This window comes from Ammospiza nelsoni, chromosome 3 (assembly GCF_027579445.1).
Source record: "Ammospiza nelsoni isolate bAmmNel1 chromosome 3, bAmmNel1.pri, whole genome shotgun sequence".
Taxonomy (NCBI): Eukaryota; Metazoa; Chordata; class Aves; order Passeriformes; family Passerellidae; genus Ammospiza; species Ammospiza nelsoni.
In genome coordinates, this window is record NC_080635.1 from 22,117,566 (window position 1) to 22,136,471 (window position 18,906).

The window sequence follows — 18,906 nt, forward strand, 5'->3', positions numbered from 1 at the left end:
AAAACTTCTCAAAACCTTCATATCTGTTCCCAGAGCAGCCAAGGACAGAATGTTTACCTGTTATGAGAAGACTGAGAATCCTGCTGTTTATAAAAAATGTGCCTGAGAACCTAATTATTTACAGAAAAAGACTTGGGAACTGCTGCTTTATGGCTGCTTTTTACTTTTCCATCAGCTGTATATTTTCATGGCCTCTTTCTTTAAGCCATGTTTGAACCAAGCTCTCCACAAAAGGTCCAATTATTTCATTTTGGTGCAAACATTCCCAATATCCATAGAATTATACATTGGGTTGGAAGAGACCTTAAAGGTCATCTAGTTCCAACCTCCCTGCCATGGGCGGGAGCCTCCCTTGCTAGACTGGGTACAGAATTTTTTCCTAGTGTCTAATACAAACTTACCCTCTGTTAGTTTGAAATCATTTCCCCTTGTCCTGTCACTACATGCCTTTGTAAATAGTCTCTCTCCATCTTTTTAATAGGCTCCTTTCAGAAACTGGAAGACCACCATTAGGTCACCCCAAAGCCTTTTCTCCTCCAGACTGAACAAACTCAATTCTCTCAGCCTTTCCTCGTAGGAGAGGTGCTCCATTCATCTGATCATGCCCTTGGTGGCCTCCTCTGGACTTGCTCAACAAGTCAATGTATGAGAGAGAGTCAGTCAGCTGGGCCAAAACCATGCAAAGTGCTGTTCCAGCAACAGTCACATTCCAATAGCTGGGAATGTTCTCAGACATTGCAATCTACCAGCAAAAATGTACCTAAATTTTTTACACTACACTAAACCCCTACAAATGTTTGTGACAATCTGAACAAAATTCACTATTTTAATCTGGACTTTTGCTGAGAATTTTGAATGTAATTTTTTGGCAGAGACTATACCAGGTTATTTTATATCTGCTGATGACAACTGGTAACAAGCAAAATGAGAGTGTTTAACAAAACCAAATTGCAACACTGATTACACAGGTATCCAGCTGGTTTTCCTACTTACTGTTGATTCTCCAAATAAAGGATAAAATTTGCATCGAGAGGTCTCCAGTGGCAAAACTGGAACAATTTCAAGTGCAGCTGTTCTGGTTGCCACCAAAGCAAAACAATGTAACTGAGAAGACAGAGGAGACTTTAAAGTGAAAAGCTTTCTGCATGTTTAAAGCATACAGAAACTTCTCTGAAATTACCTTCATTTGGGAGAAAGTTTTTCCAATATTGCATATTTATTGGACTATCTTATTCTAAGACAGATGCATTTTTTAAAAGAGGAAATAATACTTGTACAAAGTCACTGTGTTTAACAGTATGAATCAAAGCAGCAGTCAATGATTCTAGAATTTACTTTCAAAATCAAACATGTATTTACTATTTGACTTTTATTTCAGAACCCAAAGCAAGCATCTCTTGAAACACAATTCATTTTTTTTAAAAGTAAGTCCAACATGAACTAGAACCACATCATCAGCATTACAGCCATGAATCCTAACTCCAGAAACTGCACTGATTTCCATGATGTTAGGGAAGGCCTCATTTTTTGTTACAACTAGGATGAGTTATTAAGATGGTCCACAAAAGTGTTTAAAGATTGTTTATGGGGAAAAACACAATTGTGAGCACATGCTCCAGAGTATCAAGTGTTTACAAATTGCTGATTTATGGTATTAATTCTGCCAAATACTCCTCAGCATTGCTCACCTGAAAGCTTCTTGTCAGGTCAGCTTCCTTAGCCTGTGCTGCTGATAAAGTCTGCTCTGCTCTGCACAGCTTCTGGGTGAGATCACCAGTGTCGTGTTCCAAGCGTTGTTTTGCTGCCGTTACCTGGAAAACCAATGTTGTAATCACAGGAACAACTTCCTTTTTTAAACTCCAGTTGTTGAACTCAATATTCTGCTACAAAACGAAACTACATTATTTTATCCCACCCTGAACCCAAGAGTTGCTTTACTGGTGTTTAGAAAAAAGTTGCTGTTTGCCTTTCCACTCCTTTGCTTCTGACCAAAAAGATGGGATTTCTCTAAAATACATCATTTTCTAGACTGTCTGAAACAAGATTAATTCATCCAACTTGCAGCTACATCACCACAATGATATCTGTAGGACAGAAATGAGATTGAAATACAACTGGCTTTTTGCTAAGCTGTGGGAATCAAAGTCAGGATCATAACTGCAATTACAGCTCTGTTGACACAGATTTTTTTAAAAATGAACAGGTTTTAAGTCTTTCAAAAGAGTTCTAAAACACTCCAGATTGAAAAGGAAGGAAATGACACTAGTGGGTCAAAAAAAAAAAAATCTATTCCGAGGTCATCAAGTAAACTACCTTTCTTTGAAAAGGCACTTACTGTCCTCTCAATTTAATCAATTTTTCAGTAAGCATATACAAAAGAATATGCATATAATAAAGAAGCCTCCAGTAAAAACTTTTGACTGAATGTAGCCCCATAGCTATATTTCTAAAATAAAACAAGACTGCAAGAAATCTGTTGGCAGTTTTAGAAATGATGTTTCAGTTTAGGATGCCTGCAAATGGGGCTTCTCAATACCACTTTCAAGAACATGTGGCCCTTTTTAGAAAATCAGTTACTCTTGAGCTCAAGGGTTTTAGGAGGCTTATAAACATTCCTTTTTTCTGGTCACCCACTCTTGAGGCTTGTGCTACTTCTTAAACTACTGAAAATTGGGAGTTTGTGACAACTGATGTGTTTTAATAGGTACCTGCTGCCAAAGCTGGGGAAGAGCTCCTTCATACTGATCTTCCTTACACAAGCCATAACACTCATCTGATTTGGTGGAGAACCAGTTCAGGGAGTTAAACTGATAGCAAACATTTGGTTCTGCATACACATATGCTAATTTAAATGTAATATTTTCTTTGCTTTTTTATCTCCTCTATCAGCTCTCTCCAGGATCACATGAGGAGGGCATAGGTAGTGTATATGAAAATGGGACTGTTTTTTCAAAGGACTACTGACCTGTTGGTCAGTATCTCTACCATCAAACTACACCTCTGCATGGTGGTTCTTTGGGTTTTGTTTTGGTTTTTTTCATAAAGTGGTCAGCCTTAGATGCTCCTTTCTCAGATTTATTTTACCTGCACTGCCTGCATTTACGCTTCCTTCCCTGTGAGAAGTGGACTAGTCACAAACTTTTAAAAGTCTATAATTCACATGTAAATATATAATATTTTAGTAAGAATATCTATCTATTTTGGTAAGAATATCTATCAGAACATCTAATATATACTGTAAAAACATTCATACAAGACACCACATGAATTATTTTTTTGCTTTATGTATAATTACAGTGCTGTTGTGACAACTAAATTCTACTCTAGCAGTGGACTTTAATGCTAAAAAAGCCTACTTTGTCAAATTCTGCCTGCAGAACATTGAAGTCATTTTTGGCTTGCTGTAGCTCCTGGTTCAGTTTGTTTCTTATCTGGTTGCACTGCTGATCCAGTGTTTGCAAGGCACGCTGCTGACAAGAGAGTTCCTAGAACACAGTGGCAGAGAAGCAAAGAAATAAACACATGACCACAAAATGCCTCTATTTTGATTACTGCAGAAATAACAACTGATTTTTATCAGTAGGTACTCCCTGCTCAGGGACACTTGTCTTACACAGCAAACAGTTTAAACACAGCTTTAATTCATGAGGCAAATGCCACATAGGCAAGAATGACACTAACCCAATTTATGTCATCTGCTCAAGAACTTAATTACTGTAACATTCCTGTCACAGAAAGGGAAAAAATTGAATCCAAAAGTAAGAGAATCAATATTGTTAAAAATTTTCACACTAAAGGTATATTTCATATTAGAATTAGATTACAGTACAAGTAGAGAAGTTCATCTCTGCTATTATTTACCATACTATAAGTTAGGGTTTTTCTCACAATGTTACACAAATTTTGTTGCAAGAAGATGCAAAACAGAGCCTTTAAATAGGACGTGACAGACTAATATTATAAATAAATGAACATTAAACAAACATTTTATGAACCTGTAACAGCTCACAGATCCTAACCACTGCAGAAAAAAAGTTCTTCTTAATTAATGGCCTTGCTGAATAATTTAGAATGGCAGTATGTGGGCTAACATATTAATTTTATGAAGGCCTTTATTTAGCTAACTAAAAAAAGGAAAAAACCTGGACATAAGGTTTATAGGCCTTCAACCCATCTTTTGATTAATATAATGATGCTACAACTATTCAAATGCAAAGATCAGTTGTCCCAATTTACCACTTCTAGACAAGGTTCAGTATCAGTTTGAGATCCTAAGGTAGCATCTTGACTAACAGACTTTGTAAAACCACTTTTTCATTCAAGAGTGCTAGTAGCAGCACTGTTTATTGGCTACCCCACCAGCACTTCCCTGCTGATTATTTTATCTGTCTGGACATACCTTAGAGAAAAGGTTTCAGGTTAAACATTTGACACAACAAGCAGTCTTCCTCAGGGCAATGCCTTTACATTCAATCCCTAAAGCAAACTTAAAAAGCCCATCTGAAATAGCACTCCCACTTCTGAACCTGTGCCTTGGATTTCCTAACACTGATTACTTTATTAAGCTTAAAAAGAAAAATACAAAGAGTTTAGCCCTATTCCAAATCAGTATTAATGCTGTTAATACTAACTATAAGTTCATTGGAGAAAAATTCCAGGCATAGTGCTCTACTTCTCTCTGCAAGAGCTGGCATGAAGGAAATGAAAGACACTTATGTTAATTGACTATATTAACACCATATGAGCATGAACCAAAATTAGAATAATAGAGATAAAATACTAAAAAGAAATTATTTTCTTCTGTGTGAAATGCAAGCAAAATTAACTCAAATTCCACAGAAATAATTGAGTTGGTTACTAAGTTTGAGCTCACATGTACATAATTTTATGAAAAATGGAGCCTAGTTTCTCATGGATTTGCATCTCATTCTATCTCTCACACATATTCTCTATTTTCCAGTGAATACTATCCCTACTATTGCAATGTTTGTTTTCCATTTTTTCAATTACCTTTGCAACTTTTACCTCTCTGTCAAATGTGATTGCAACTAACAGAAAATCAGATACACAGCATAAGCCAAGTAATTTCATCCCCTCAAGAAGTCAAAGTTAAAAGTTCTCTTGTCTTACCTGTTGGTATTCTTTTTCCTTGGCCTTTATTTTCTGTTCCAAAGACTGACGAGCGCTCTCAGCATTTTGTCTCTGGCAATTCAGTTCTTTTGACAATCGCTTCACCTTTTGCTCCAACATTTGGACCTATAACAATTTAGTTATCAATCGTAAGTGTTAAAGGTGCAAGTGGTGTTTCATTTAAATATATAAGCTCTCACACAATAAGTTCACTGCTGTCAGCTACAACAATTGTTCTAGCATTCATATAACCACAGTAACTTCAGCTGGTACCATATAAATTCTTAGTAATCCAAAGTACAAAACTCATTCATTCTTCTTTATCTTAGTGAGAATGTGTGTGTATGTATAGGAGGAGTATATATACTTTAATATATTATGTATTAAGTGTGTATGTGTATACATGAGAGTACACACACAATAATAAATACAATGTGTATTTTTTAGTGTACACACACAATAATAAATACATCTTTAGATTATATCTTTATATATATTTTGACAATTAGAAAATCAATGTTTTTGACAGTCTGCAGAACAATGCTACATCTGGCACTAGGAATATATTGCATTTTCAGTACCTCAGGTTGCTACCAACTAAAGAACAACTGCTAACTGCTAAGCAACTACATGTTTAGACTGAAAATAAATGGATATTCCACCAGATTTCAGAGTGATTCAGCAAGTTGATTTGGACAGAAATAAGAAGAAAATATCTTAGTTTATAATAACAGTATTTTTTGCAATTTAAACTTTAAAAAACCCCCAAAAACCAGCAAGCTATGTCTATGTTCACCTCCACACTAACTTATTTAACTCAGTTGATTATGTCAATATTATGTCATCCAAGAGAGTAAAACACTGTTCACCTAACTTCCTGAACAAAAAAAAATGTAAACTTTACTCCAGACCAAATCTGTTAATGCAAAATAAATACTTTATTTCCCCCAGAGAGTAAGAAAAAATGACAAAGGGTGAATGGGACATTCTTTCTTCAGCAACAAGAGCTGTTTGCTGAGTAAATGAAACAGTAGACATAAGAACATAAGAAGCAGGTAGTTGTATTGGGATGTCAGGTATTAGGCAGAAACTGCTGGGACTGTGAATTTCCATAAGATCACGTGGAAAGGTGATTGCAGAAAGGCTGCAGATCTCTCAAGGAGTGAAAATACTTGAAAACACAGAGGTGCTGGGCTTGAGGTCTGGGAATAGTACCAGTGACAGAGAAGTGTACAAGGGAGGTTGCCAAGATTAAATTCAGGCTACAAGGCACAAACTAAGTGTAAAATCTCAACACAGTTCTATTTTCAAAGTCCAGAGTGGGCAGGCAGAGATCCAATTCCAGGGCAAGAAAGAAGAAACAGAACAGAAAGGAGTCACCTTCAGATGGCAGGACCAAAGGAACCTTCTGGGGCAAGATGCTCTGCACCTAAAGGATGGGCTCAACATCAATTCCCATGGTGACAAGTCCCACTTCCCCTTGTGCTTACTCAGGCATGTTCACTGCTGTGAACATGCAACCCCTTCTCTTGGGCTGCTTTTAATGCCCTTTGATTCTTTAGTAAAACAATTCCACTCTCTTAAACCCATAGAAATTAAACAAGGGAAAATTAAAAACATAATACCCTAATCTTTAGGAAGTTGAATCAAATAAATTAAAATTAAGCCCTTTACAGAGAACTGAGCTGTCAGACTGGGTCAGCTATGTCTTCTCACAAACTCACCATGATGACAGTGCCTTTATCAAGTCAAGGGACTACGTCAGGTGTTTGATTTTCCCTCACCCACTTCCCCTAAACTAGTTCCTCACAGAATTATCAACAGGCAAATGTTGCTGTCTCTCTGAGAAGGCAGAGTGATCAAGGTTTACATGCAAAGGTTTATTTTTTAAGGGCCAATACAGGAGTTGTGGGAAACATTAGCTCACCAATGTACTTAAGTAGCATGCAGAAACTTGCTGACAAACATGGATAGTTATTCTACCCAGGGAAGACACACACAGAAACATCTTTTTCCCTATACTGTAGATGAATCACTAGTAGAGAAAAAAAGATTAAAAGATAGAAGATTCTTTTAAATTCTTGAAAATATGAAGATTCAAGGAATTATGACATCTGTGCACTAATTTCAAATTTGTTAAGTGTTGTGAAAAGGAACCTTAGGAAGGTAATGCAACTTGATTAATCAAGGAAAACACTTGTTACCTTCTGCAGTTTAAATTACTTTAAAGGCTGGCATTCTCCTTTTGATTACGAGCAAAAATCTGAACTATTTCAGATTTTTATGTGTATTTACTTACATACACTCTGTAAATTCTTGACCAAGCAAGTGTACTATTCTCTTGATTTTTACTATGAATTCAAACTCCCTAGGATTAGGCTGTGAAATCTCATTTATAAATTGCATATGTTCTTAATCTTGCATTGTATTTTTACCTAGACATTATTTAAAACAAGCAATTTACAACACAAGGACTATGCCCCCACATCATCCTGCAGTATAAGCAGCAAATTCTGATTTTCAGCCAAAGATGTGACAGTCTTTTTCAGGTCAAAACTTGCCACCAGATGTCATTGTTGCTCTATGCAACTTGATCAGGAAATATTTTTCAGAATTTGAGTCAATCTTAACAGAGTATGAAAGTTATTTCTTCAGGTGGTGTAAGAACTTTCCAGAAAATGGGCAATTGCTTACATGCATTAATGTTTTTACATATAATACATATCAAACTAGCATATACTTCTCAAAACTTGATCCTCAGTAAACTCTCGAGAAACTTAATCTGAGAACCTTGATTCTTACTAAATGGCTGCAAACTGACACATAGGAATACTGACAATGAATTGTAAGGACAGTCAGAAGATGTGTGAGACAACATTTTACCTGAGTGGTAGCTTGATCAAGTTGTGTACTCGTTTGAGTCAGTTTATCTCTTGTTTTGTTCAGAATTTTATCCTTCTCAGTTAATTCCAACTTCAATCTGTCCAGCTCCAGTTCAGTCTCTTGATGTTTATTCATATAGGACCTCTTCAGTTTTTCTTGAGCTTGCAATTGCTGTTCTAGGTCTTTAATAATGGAATTTAGTTCTGAATTTAAAAAACAGTAAAGATTAAGGATACTTTCTGCTTTGGAAGGCACCTCTTCCAACACACTTCCACTTCCTATTTAAAATGTTTGATAACAGCCCAACTTCCTGGCACAGGCAGACACCCTGTACAATTTTCAGCAAGTTAAGACAAGTTTTAGCTGTCTCCTAAGAGCACAAACATGAGAGCTCAGGAACAAGCGTTGCAAAGGCAAAGACAATTTGTTCCTCCTGCTGGCTTATTTTTTTTGGTTTTGTTATTGTTTTTAAACATGCAGAAACATGTCACCTGAAATAACGATTACATTTTTTTTTATAAGTATATCCACTACAAGCATTTCCTTAGCACAAAATACAAAAAAATGTTGTGCTTCCAAAATACTTTTCAACTATTTGGTAACTGTAAATGTCCCATTTTGTATTTTAATCTTTTTCCTGTCTCAAAACTGCATACATATAAAACTAGACAAACTAAGATTCTCACAGTATAGATCAGTAAGAGTTTATCTTCCAAAAATCACAACACAGTAGAAACAGAATTCACAGCAGAAAATGTAAGTCAGCTACAGGAAGTATTATCCAGATTTAATATTATCTGGGTTTGTGGGTTTTTTGTTAAAAGAAGTCCTGTCTTCCTGATTCTGAATTTGTATGGCTTCCAAGCTGAAAAAGCCACCAGAACTGAAGCTGTATGTGAAGTATTTGAATGAAGAGTTTGGAGACTTGTAGAACAGTGGAAAAGTTGTCCAAAGCGTACAAATAGCAGGCTCAAGTGAATGCTCAACAAATCCACAACAAACCACCTATTTCCTTTCTTAAAACTATCAGGAATGATTATTTCTTCATGTCAGTATGTGCAATACAAGACCACATCTTGGGTTTTGATTGCACTTCATTTTGTGCTTCCAGTAGCGTCCATCATGGACCAACTCAGTCATGCACTAAGCATGTTCAATCATCACATTTTTAAGACATTACTGCTCAGTCAAAAGTATCAATAACATAGAAAAATAAGGAGAAAATATAATTAAATTTATAATTATATAAATATATATAAATTTATAATTAAAATATAATTAAACTCAATGAAATCCTGAAGAGGATTTTTAGCTGTTTTAAGAAGATTGTTCCAGGATTAATGGGATTAATGGAAAAAAGCATTTTTTCCTTTCAGATAATGTCCTCTACTCAGCCCAAAAATACAAACTGCTCCCTTCTAATTCTCATATCCCTTATGCAAAAGATACTACAGCTTGTGTAATCTCTGTGTATGACTGATCACTGAAAATACACCAGCAGCCAACAGGGCCAGCTGCCAAAGGCAACAGCAAGTATCTTTCTCTTTTCCTTGCTAAAGCACTAATTTCAATAGCCTGCTTCTATCTGCAAACCAGCTTTCATGAAACCATATAGGAGACTGCCTCTGGGTCTTAAAGAAATGCATCAGATACCTTGGTTCTGTGCCCTTAGCTGGATCATGAGGGAGGAATTTGAGTTCTCAGCAAAGCTGTTGTCAAACTCGTTCTTCTCTGATTGAGTTGAATTGGTTTCTTTATCCCAAGGAAAGGAGGATGCTGCAGAACTTCCCCTTGCAGGTGTTTCTGGGTTTCTAGAAGGTGCCTTTTCCTGTTGCCATGAAAACACAGATGAGGAAGCCTGATGCCGAGCAATCTCTCTGTGACTCAAAGAGCTTTGAGGATGAGGCTGGTTTATTTTCTGTGTCCAAAAAAAGAAAAGAATGTACCTTCACACAGTTCCTTATCAACATAAAACAAAAGAACTAATTTAACATTAATAGCTAATAGGTCATCATCATTCCACATAGTTATAACATCGCAGCACTCACCAGTGCAAAGCCCTGATACATAGCATTAATTTTTATGCTATGTAAATTAAATAACTTCAGCCCAAGATTCCAAGCATAGCTGCTATTTATAAATACAAACCAGGATGTCAAAAAAAGAATTTTGATCTGTGTATCTTTACAAGTAACATACATACATTTTTAGTTTTTTAAAGAGGAGTTTTTAAACTCCAATATTTTAAAAAATCAAAGCCTACATTTTTACAGGCAAGTGAAGACAAGTAAGTTGCAAAAAAAATAAAACCGAGAAGTCTAGATTAACATATCTGATATTTGACCAACATTTACTTCTACTGGAGAACCACAGGTAAATTCGAAACACATTTAATTATTTAAACTTATAAACAGAGTACTCCAAAATTTCTATAATAAAATCTGCCAGGTACAAGCTTTCAATATTTTCCCATAGAAAAACTACACCGAGAAAAAAAATGACACCTTTTTCCTCTTTCTTAAGTGAAAAAAACCCCAAACAAACAAAACCACAAACAGTAAAGCCCCTATTGCTTTTTTAACTGGATTTTGAAATGCAGCTCATTTGAATTACTTTTTCTTAAACTAAATCCCTAAACCATGTAATACCCAGTGTGACTTCTCAGTCAAACCAGAGAATGTGCTGTTATCTAGGAACAGCTGTGCCAAGACCAAAAATCTATATTACATTGTCCAGAATGCTGTGTCCAATTCTGTAAAATAACTTGTTAACAAAGAGGAAAAGAAAACTAATCATGCATGTGGTAATCATTTCCCCTAGATGCCATTTAAATTTACAGTTTCTGAGACAGAAGTTTGAATCCAGAACTAGCCACAATGACAAACAAATGCTTCCTGGAATCATAGACTAGAAGTCTGAATGTATCAGGTATACCTTTTTCAAATTATGTTTAATTATTGCAAGTGTTACAAAATACTGTGAGGTATTAAACTCTATTATTTAACTCTTTTTCAGAACATGAATCAATATGCTGAATAGCACAGGTCTTTTTACTAAGCCTTTTCAGGCTCCTCTGCTCACCATTCCCCAGTAAAAATGGACCACTTTTTGCCACTCTGCACTCAATCTTTTCCTTTAAACTTGCAAGAACTCCCTTTAGCCAATTTTTTCCCTTTCATCAGTGTATATCCAACAACATTACACTGAGTTGCACTTGACTTATGTATTTTATGATTTGCTCTTAAAAGAAAACCCCCAAAAGGTCTGAAATATGAGGCATGATTTGCCTTTATCAGCAAATGTTGACCTTTTCTCCATACGCCTACACATGCTTCAATAAACATATTGTGTCATGTTTCTAACAATTTGCCCAGGACAAAATGTTGGGCTGACTAAATTGTATTTCCAAGAAGCAGCATTGGAAGTGTTTTTCTCTAATACCATCATCCTTGTCCCCTTCCAGTGTCAAGGGAAGAATAAGGCAACATTGCACATCACAGTGATTAAACAGTCCCACACTGCAGTGCCCTATGAATTAATGGGAAAATATTCTCTGTATCTGGTGATTTTTTTTAAATTACTATCCATTTTATCAATCTAATTTAAGACTACTTCTGATTTCCAATTTGAGGCTGTGCCACAGATTCAAAAAAAGGTTCTGACATGGAAAAGTTTTTAAACCTTTACATAGTAAGTACCAAAGATAAAATTATTTCACATTTTCTGCAATGGCTTTTTTCCTTGAGGGCTTTCACATCTTATTCATCTTGTTCTCAGAGATTAGCCAACACCGTTCCTCCTTCATATATGCTTGAAAGATTTATGGGTTTCTATTTTCTAGGTGTGAATTATTACTCACAAAATTTTTCAAGGCTATTTTATTATCATATAGTATTTAACTTGGCATAACTGACACTGTTTTATCTTGTCCTTGCTTGCAGGAGACTTCCAGTTTGTAAAGGATGTGTTCTCATTTTTAATGTCCTCCTTTCCTTTGCTATTTAAAGAGGATGGCTTTTCTGAATTCTCTAAGATTAGTTCTCAACGGCAGTTCAACACAGATTAATTCTCTCTCTTTTTCTTTTGAAATTATATTTTATGTGATGCATAATATTTTTCACTAGTCTTCCATTTCATTTTCCAAGTTCACTCAGTGGTTACTTTCTTAGATATCACACAAACCATTCCTAAGAGATACTTACCTTAAGCTGGATGGTTCTCAGTTGTAACTCCAGCTCTTTATTTTCTTGTACTTTTTTCCTGTATTTTTCTTCTAGTTCTTCAAACCTAGCATCTACAAAGACATGATGAATATCTGCCTTAGTCCAACCAGTTTTTCACCCAATCCAGCCAGGTTTTCTTACCCCTATGGGTCCCTTCTGACTTGAAATATTCTAGGATGCAATTATCTTAATGAATTTAAGACTCCAGCTTTCAAAGGAAAATATCTCCCCAGAAATATAATTTTAAATAAAGTTAGGTAAACTTTAATCAATTAATAATTTTAATCTTTTCCCTTTTTCAGAAGTGCCATGCTTAGTGGAATGCTTGACATTGCCACTAACTGCACCCCTTTACAGATATGCATAAAGCAAGTAAAAAGAACAAGAGCAAGAGATTATCTCAGATTTCCCACTGGAGTAAGACAGAGATGCCAAACTCAGAACATTCATTCATAGCACTGAAAGAAGTAAATAACACATATAATATATTGAACACATCAAAGTTTTTCAGCACAAAGAGCATAAGGGTGTCTGACTACAGAATTCTCCACTTAAGGAAACTTCCTGTCGTTTTTCCAGTTCATTTAAATATTTTTGATGTCCCTAATTTGAAGAAGTGATGCTTTGAAATGGATATAGAGCATTAATTGTGTAGATTATCATATACAGTAACAGTCTGTGCAAAAAAATCCTCTCCAAATAAATAGCACATTTAACTATTGTCTGCATTTTAGTTAAAATACCTGTGGTACAGGGAGGAATTTGTTCCCCACAACATGAAGGGAAGAGCTGACACCAGGAACAGGCATACAAAAGATTGCTGCAGCCTACTGAAGGATATTTTATTACTATTCCATGTCCATACAGCATTGAAAAAATGTAATGTCTGTGATGTGTTGAATCTGTACTAATAATTTTGAAATTTAAACCTAGGGCACTACAAATGAGATGCTTTCAAAATAACTTCTATCATCTATCATTTACCAACAGTCGTGGATTACTGGTGAGATTCCAGATGACTGGAAGCTGGCCAATGTGATACCTATTCACAAAAAGGGCGCAAAGGATGATCCTGGCAATTATAGACCAGTCAGTCTGACATCTATACCTGGCAAAATAATGGAACAGTTCATATTACGTGCCATCATGCAAGACTTGCAGGATGGCCAGGGTATCAGACCTAGCCAGCACGGATTTAGGAGGGGTAGATCATGTCTAACTAACCTGATCACTTTTTATGATCAGGTAACCCGGCTAGTGGATGCAGGGAAGGCTGTAGATGTTGTTTTTCTGGATTTCAGAAAGGCCTTCGACACTGTTTCCCATAGCATACTCCTACACAAGCTAGCTGGCCGTGGTCTGGGTAGGAATACCCTTTGCTGGGTTCAAAACTGGCTGGATGGCCGGGCCCAAAGAGTGCTGGTGAATGGTGTCACATCCAGCTGGCGACCAGTCACCAGTGGTGTCCCTCAGGGTTCTGTGTTGGGACCAGTTTTGTTCAATATTTTTATTGACGATATGGATGAGGGCTTAGAGTCTTTTATTAGTAGTTTCGCTGATGATACCAAATTGGGTATGAGTGTAGATCAACTAGAGGGGTGTAGGGCTCTGCAGAGAGACTTGGAACGGCTGGACATATGGACAGAATCAAATGGGATGAACTTCAATAAGTCCAAGTGCCGTGTATTGCACTTCGGCCATAATAATCCCCTGTACCGATACAAGCTGGGGATGGAGTGGCTGGATAGTGCCCAGGTGGAAAGGGACCTGGGGGTGCTGGTTGACAGTCGATTGAATATGAGCCAGCAGTGTGCCCAGGTAGCCAAGAGGGCCAATGCCATCCTGGCCAGTATCAGAAATGGTATGGCCAGCAGGAACAGAGAGGTCATTCTTCCCCTGTACTCGGCACTGGTGAGGCCTCACTTGGAGTATTGTATCCAGTTCTGGGCCCCTCACTTTAAGAGGGACGTTGAGTTACTTGAGCGTGTCCAGAGGAGAGCAACGAAACTAATAAGGGGCTTGGAACACAAGCCATATGAAGAGCGACTGAGGGAGCTGGGGTTGTTCAGCCTGGAGAAAAGGAGACTCAGGGGTGACCTCATCACTCTCTACAACTTCCTGAAGGGTGGCTGTAGTGAGCTGGGGGTCGGCCTCTTTCTCCGGGCGACAACGGATAGAACAAGAGGACACAGTCTCAAGTTGCGTCAAGCTAGATGTAAGTTAGAAGTAAGAAGGAAATACTTCACAGAAAGAGTGGTCAGAAACTGGAATCATTTACCCAGTGAGGTGGTAGAGGCATCATCCCTTGAAGAATTTAAAAAAAGACTGGATGTGGCACTTGCTGCCATGATCTAGCTGAACAGTTAGAACATCGGCTGGACTAGATGATCTTATAGGTCTCTTCCAGTCTTGAAAATTCTGTGATTCTGTGATTCTGTGAACTTACATGAGAGGGGCTAGGCAACTCAGTACAAGTGTAGTGTTTAAAATACTCAACCTTCCAAGAAAACTGACAGTCAACCATCTGTGCTGGATGAAGAAAAGGATCATTTACCATTATTACTTTGAACTGGTGTTAAAGGAGCAGTACAATTTTTCTGTGGAGTGCCACTGAATGATACATCTCCTGCAGTCAATGTTTGCTGACTTCTCTCAAGCTCACATTTGCATCTGTTTAGGAAAGAAGCAGCAGCAGAAGTTAATAATGGAAACTAAAAAGTTAATTATCTATTTTTAACAGCCTGACATACACTAACAAATTATATGAGTCTAAGGACTTAGTTTAAAGATCAAGTCAAGACACATCCACTGAAAATTTTTAGGTGGTGCAACACAAAATTATAAAAGACATATTTTATTTAGAGTTTCAATATAGCTAATCAATTACCCAGGAGTCATAGCTAAAAAACAAAATCAAACCCCAAGTAGAAGGAATTGGGGGTCTTACTGTATGAAGCTGTAGTTCAGCTAAACACACCCAAATAACTGTAAGCACTGAGAATATCAAATCTTACTCTTCAGCGAGCATCTTTCTGGCAGGAACACAACTTTCAGTTGTGCTGATACAGCACACTTGCAGAAAACTATGCATACTTCATCAAAATGCAAGGGAATACCTCTCCAGTCAGCAGCGTATTTGTCATGTGTTCCATTTACATCACTACCCAAAACACCACAGCAGACAACCCATTTGAGGGAATTTTGGGAGTTTGAAGATACCAAGGCATCCAATGAAACCATCTAAGGAGTTCAGAGGCCATAAAGTAACTTATGACCTGCTCAGTGAGCACAGGTTGATGACAGCCCCAGGGTGTAGCCCACTGCATCAGTGACTCCACATTTGCCTTTTTATCTTCCCTCTCTTTTACAGCTCAATGCCAAGAGCTCCTCTTCCAGAGGACCATCAGTTGGGATGAAGTGGCAAATGATCATGTACCAAACAAAAGGCAGACAAATACAAAATCACAAACAATGGCCAAGAATGAGGTACATGCAGTAACTGATATTTTGTAATGAACAGTTACATAAATAATATAATGGGAAGGGGAAACTCAGCAAACTAGACTTAATTTTGGGAATAGATAAATGGAACACATATATCCTCAGCTCACAGTCTCTTTATCCCAACATTTGACAGCAGATAGAGAGAACATCAGTGGGGTTCTATCAACCCTGTTGAATCTCACCAGATTCTTCACTGATGGATCTCAGCAACTCCTTACACAAAGTTGGTATTTCTACATGCTATAAATTGTGTTGCATTATTTGTCACAGCAGTCAAATACCTCAACTCTCTTTGATTTTCACAAAAATCAAAGAGAAAAAAAGCAAAACAAGAAAAATTGAAAGAGCAACACAGCTTCCTCTTTATTTGCTTTTATTAGGACATGTACGAGGCATGAGGAAAAAAAATTATGAAATAACCATTGTAAATATGTTAGAGACATACAGCAAGTCCTCACCTTTTCAGTTCTTGTTCTAGCCTTTCAATATCCTTCTTGCAGGAATTCAGCTGACCTGACTGAATGTTGACCTGAGATTCTTTTACTTGAAGATCATGTGAAATTTTCTGCTTTGCTTTCTCAAGATTATCACACAATTCCATCAAGCTCTGGTTTTCTCTTTTGAGTATTGCAGATTCATTTTTTTCACTTTCAACCTAATTGGAACACAGAGACATTTTTGAAATTATCAACTCCTCTCTATAGTTTGGTGCACTCATTATTTTAGTAACACAAAGCTCAGATGATTGTGGTGGGTTCAGCACAATGCTGTTATTTTCTTCCTCACACTTCAAAATCCTGACAGCTCTAAAAACCTCAAATGTACACATTGTTTAAATATTCCTGGGTGTGAACAAAACCCACATTTCCAAAATTCAACTCAGTGAGATTAACAATTTCTATTTATTAATGAGATATGAGCTCTTCAAAAAATTAAACAATCTGATAATCATCATTAGTCCACATTCTTCACTGATCATCTCACTTCCCTTTCCAGCTTATCTTTAGCAGCCACAAGGCCTTGGCTCACTCCACAAAGTGTGCACAATAATCATTAAAGGTCACAGCTTTGAAGACAGAGTCTGGCAGAAAAGATGTCCTTCTCCTCCCTGGAGGAACATCCAAGGGGCATCATCTTTGGCACAGTGTTGTTCTTTTGACTGACAATTGTATTACCTGCTGCTTCTGAGAGTTTTAAAGCCCCCTTTCTTTTTGTTTGGGGACTAGAGCAACTCCTTGGAATGGTTGAAACAATTTCCTGAAAACGCACAAGAAGAAACTCAAAGAAAACTGCTAGGCTAAAGATTTCCTAGAAAGTTGCAGCAATCTAAAGGGAGTAACAAGCAACCTTTGTAAATTGTCTCTGAGCTGTAGTCAAAGAATACAAAACAAAATTGAACCAAATGGGTCACTGCTGACCTGAAACTTGGCAGGACACTACCAATCAGGTCTTTAGTCCCCTGGTTACAGGGCTGACAGGGTAGAGTTAGATGAGGTGTAAAATTATAGTCCAAAAAACTAAAAGGAACACAAAATCCTAAACCCCCAGTCTCTACAAGGAAAAGACTAAGGAATAACAAACTAAGATTATAGGGATCTGTAGGCAAGGTAAAATAGGAAGAGGCTGCCAACTGTGCAGCTCTAGTATATAAAATAGGCCCAGTTCTTATCATGGATTTTAACAAGTATAACAATAAAATGTTTATTTTCCTAACCATAAAGAGGTCTAGAAAATCCTCAAAGTACACATAAATAACTAGAAATGGACAATTATGCCAAACAGATAGGAAGCAGGAATTATATTAACAACCAAAAAGAACTAAACAGAGAGAAGAACATGATGAGTATTAAGTAAGATGAAGATGAACAGTTTATAATTCCATGCTACCTTTCCTTTCAGTCACAGAGAAGAAGCAAAACACTAACCCATTCCCTAACAACAACTACCAGAAAATAAACTGTTATGACAGTGTTTGGCATGGAGAATGGCATTTTGGGTTACCTTCTGCTTCTGTTTCTGCAAGGCTGCCTCCAAAGTCTCTAGCTGGTATTGCCTTTGCTGGCGCTCCTTTTTAAACTTATCCACTTGGCTTTCCAGCTCATGGATCTTCTGCAGGACTCTGGGGGACAGGCCCTCTTTCCATTCCTCCACAGCCCAGCTCATACTGGCCAGATTCTCGTTTCACATACAATGGAGTGTTATGCCTGAAATACAAAGATAACTACAATGAGACCTTCCAACAGGTGAACTAAGCGTCCCTTTAAAAAAAAATTGCATCTTTTAAGCTCAGCAGCAATTAGAATACAGCATTCCACAATCTTACAGGCTTCCTGATCTAAACACCAAGCAGCACCTTAAAACATGAAGGCCTACTTTGACACACTTGTATGCAGTAAAGAGCAGATCATAAAACCTCGCTGTAACAAATCTCCTGGCATAAACAAGGTTTATACCCTTAGACCTGAATTTGACAGCTCTACCTGAGGTGGCGTCTCCTTAACAAAACACACGGCTCGGTAGGAGGCTCCAGCAACGCTTCTTTATTTACTTTCAAAGCAACACGGCTGAGCTCGGGGTATCTCTGAGTACCTAAAACCAGAGACCAACGACAGCGGGAGCTGCCCTCACAGACAGGGCGGCTGCCTGCCACCGTCAGCCCCGCGCCCGACCGCTCACTCACTGTTAAGCCACGACCGGAGTCCGGCGACAGCGAATCGAGCCCGGCGACGGCTGCCGCCACAGCCCGGTACCCACAGGCAGCCCCGGTACCCACAGGCAGCCCCGGTACCCGCAGCCCTCAGGGCAGCCGCGCTCCCGCCGCGACTCAAACCCGGCGCCGCCGCCGCCGCCCCGCGGCCGTTTGCGCCCACCCGCGCCATGCCGCGGCCCCGCGCGCTGATTGGCCCGCTCACCACGCCGCTCGCCACGCGGCCGCGGCCCCGCAGCCAATGGGAGCGCAGCGCTGCGCCTCCCGCCGTCCTGAATGGCTGGTTCGGAAGCGTTCAAACTCCATTGGAGGCGGCGGCGCAGGCGCGCGGCAGCCCCGAGGCCGTTGCCCTCAGCTGGGCGGGGCGGGCGGCGGGGCGGGATGGGGACGAGGGCAGGATGGGGACGGGATGAGGGATGGAAATGGCACTTGTGGGACGTAACGGTGGGGTCACATCTT

At 38.3% G+C, this 18,906-nt stretch overlaps 1 protein-coding gene across 1 annotated transcript in view; it reads right to left on the reverse strand.

The window, feature by feature from the left end:
- CENPF (centromere protein F) overlaps positions 1-17,959 on the reverse strand; it is a 36,315-nt gene extending 18,356 nt beyond the window's left edge. Inside the window, exons 1-9 of the mRNA XM_059469560.1 lie at positions 17,742-17,959; positions 16,199-16,395; positions 14,791-14,906; positions 12,216-12,307; positions 9,667-9,931; positions 8,014-8,216; positions 5,131-5,256; positions 3,357-3,485; positions 1,689-1,811 (exon numbers count right to left, since the gene is read on the reverse strand). Of these exons, the coding sequence (XP_059325543.1) occupies positions 1,689-1,811; positions 3,357-3,485; positions 5,131-5,256; positions 8,014-8,216; positions 9,667-9,931; positions 12,216-12,307; positions 14,791-14,906; positions 16,199-16,395; positions 17,742-17,903 (1,413 nt within the window). The 5' untranslated portion in view covers positions 17,904-17,959. The remainder of the gene's footprint in view (positions 1-1,688; positions 1,812-3,356; positions 3,486-5,130; positions 5,257-8,013; positions 8,217-9,666; positions 9,932-12,215; positions 12,308-14,790; positions 14,907-16,198; positions 16,396-17,741) is intronic.
- Between the last annotated feature and the right edge of the window lie 947 nt (positions 17,960-18,906).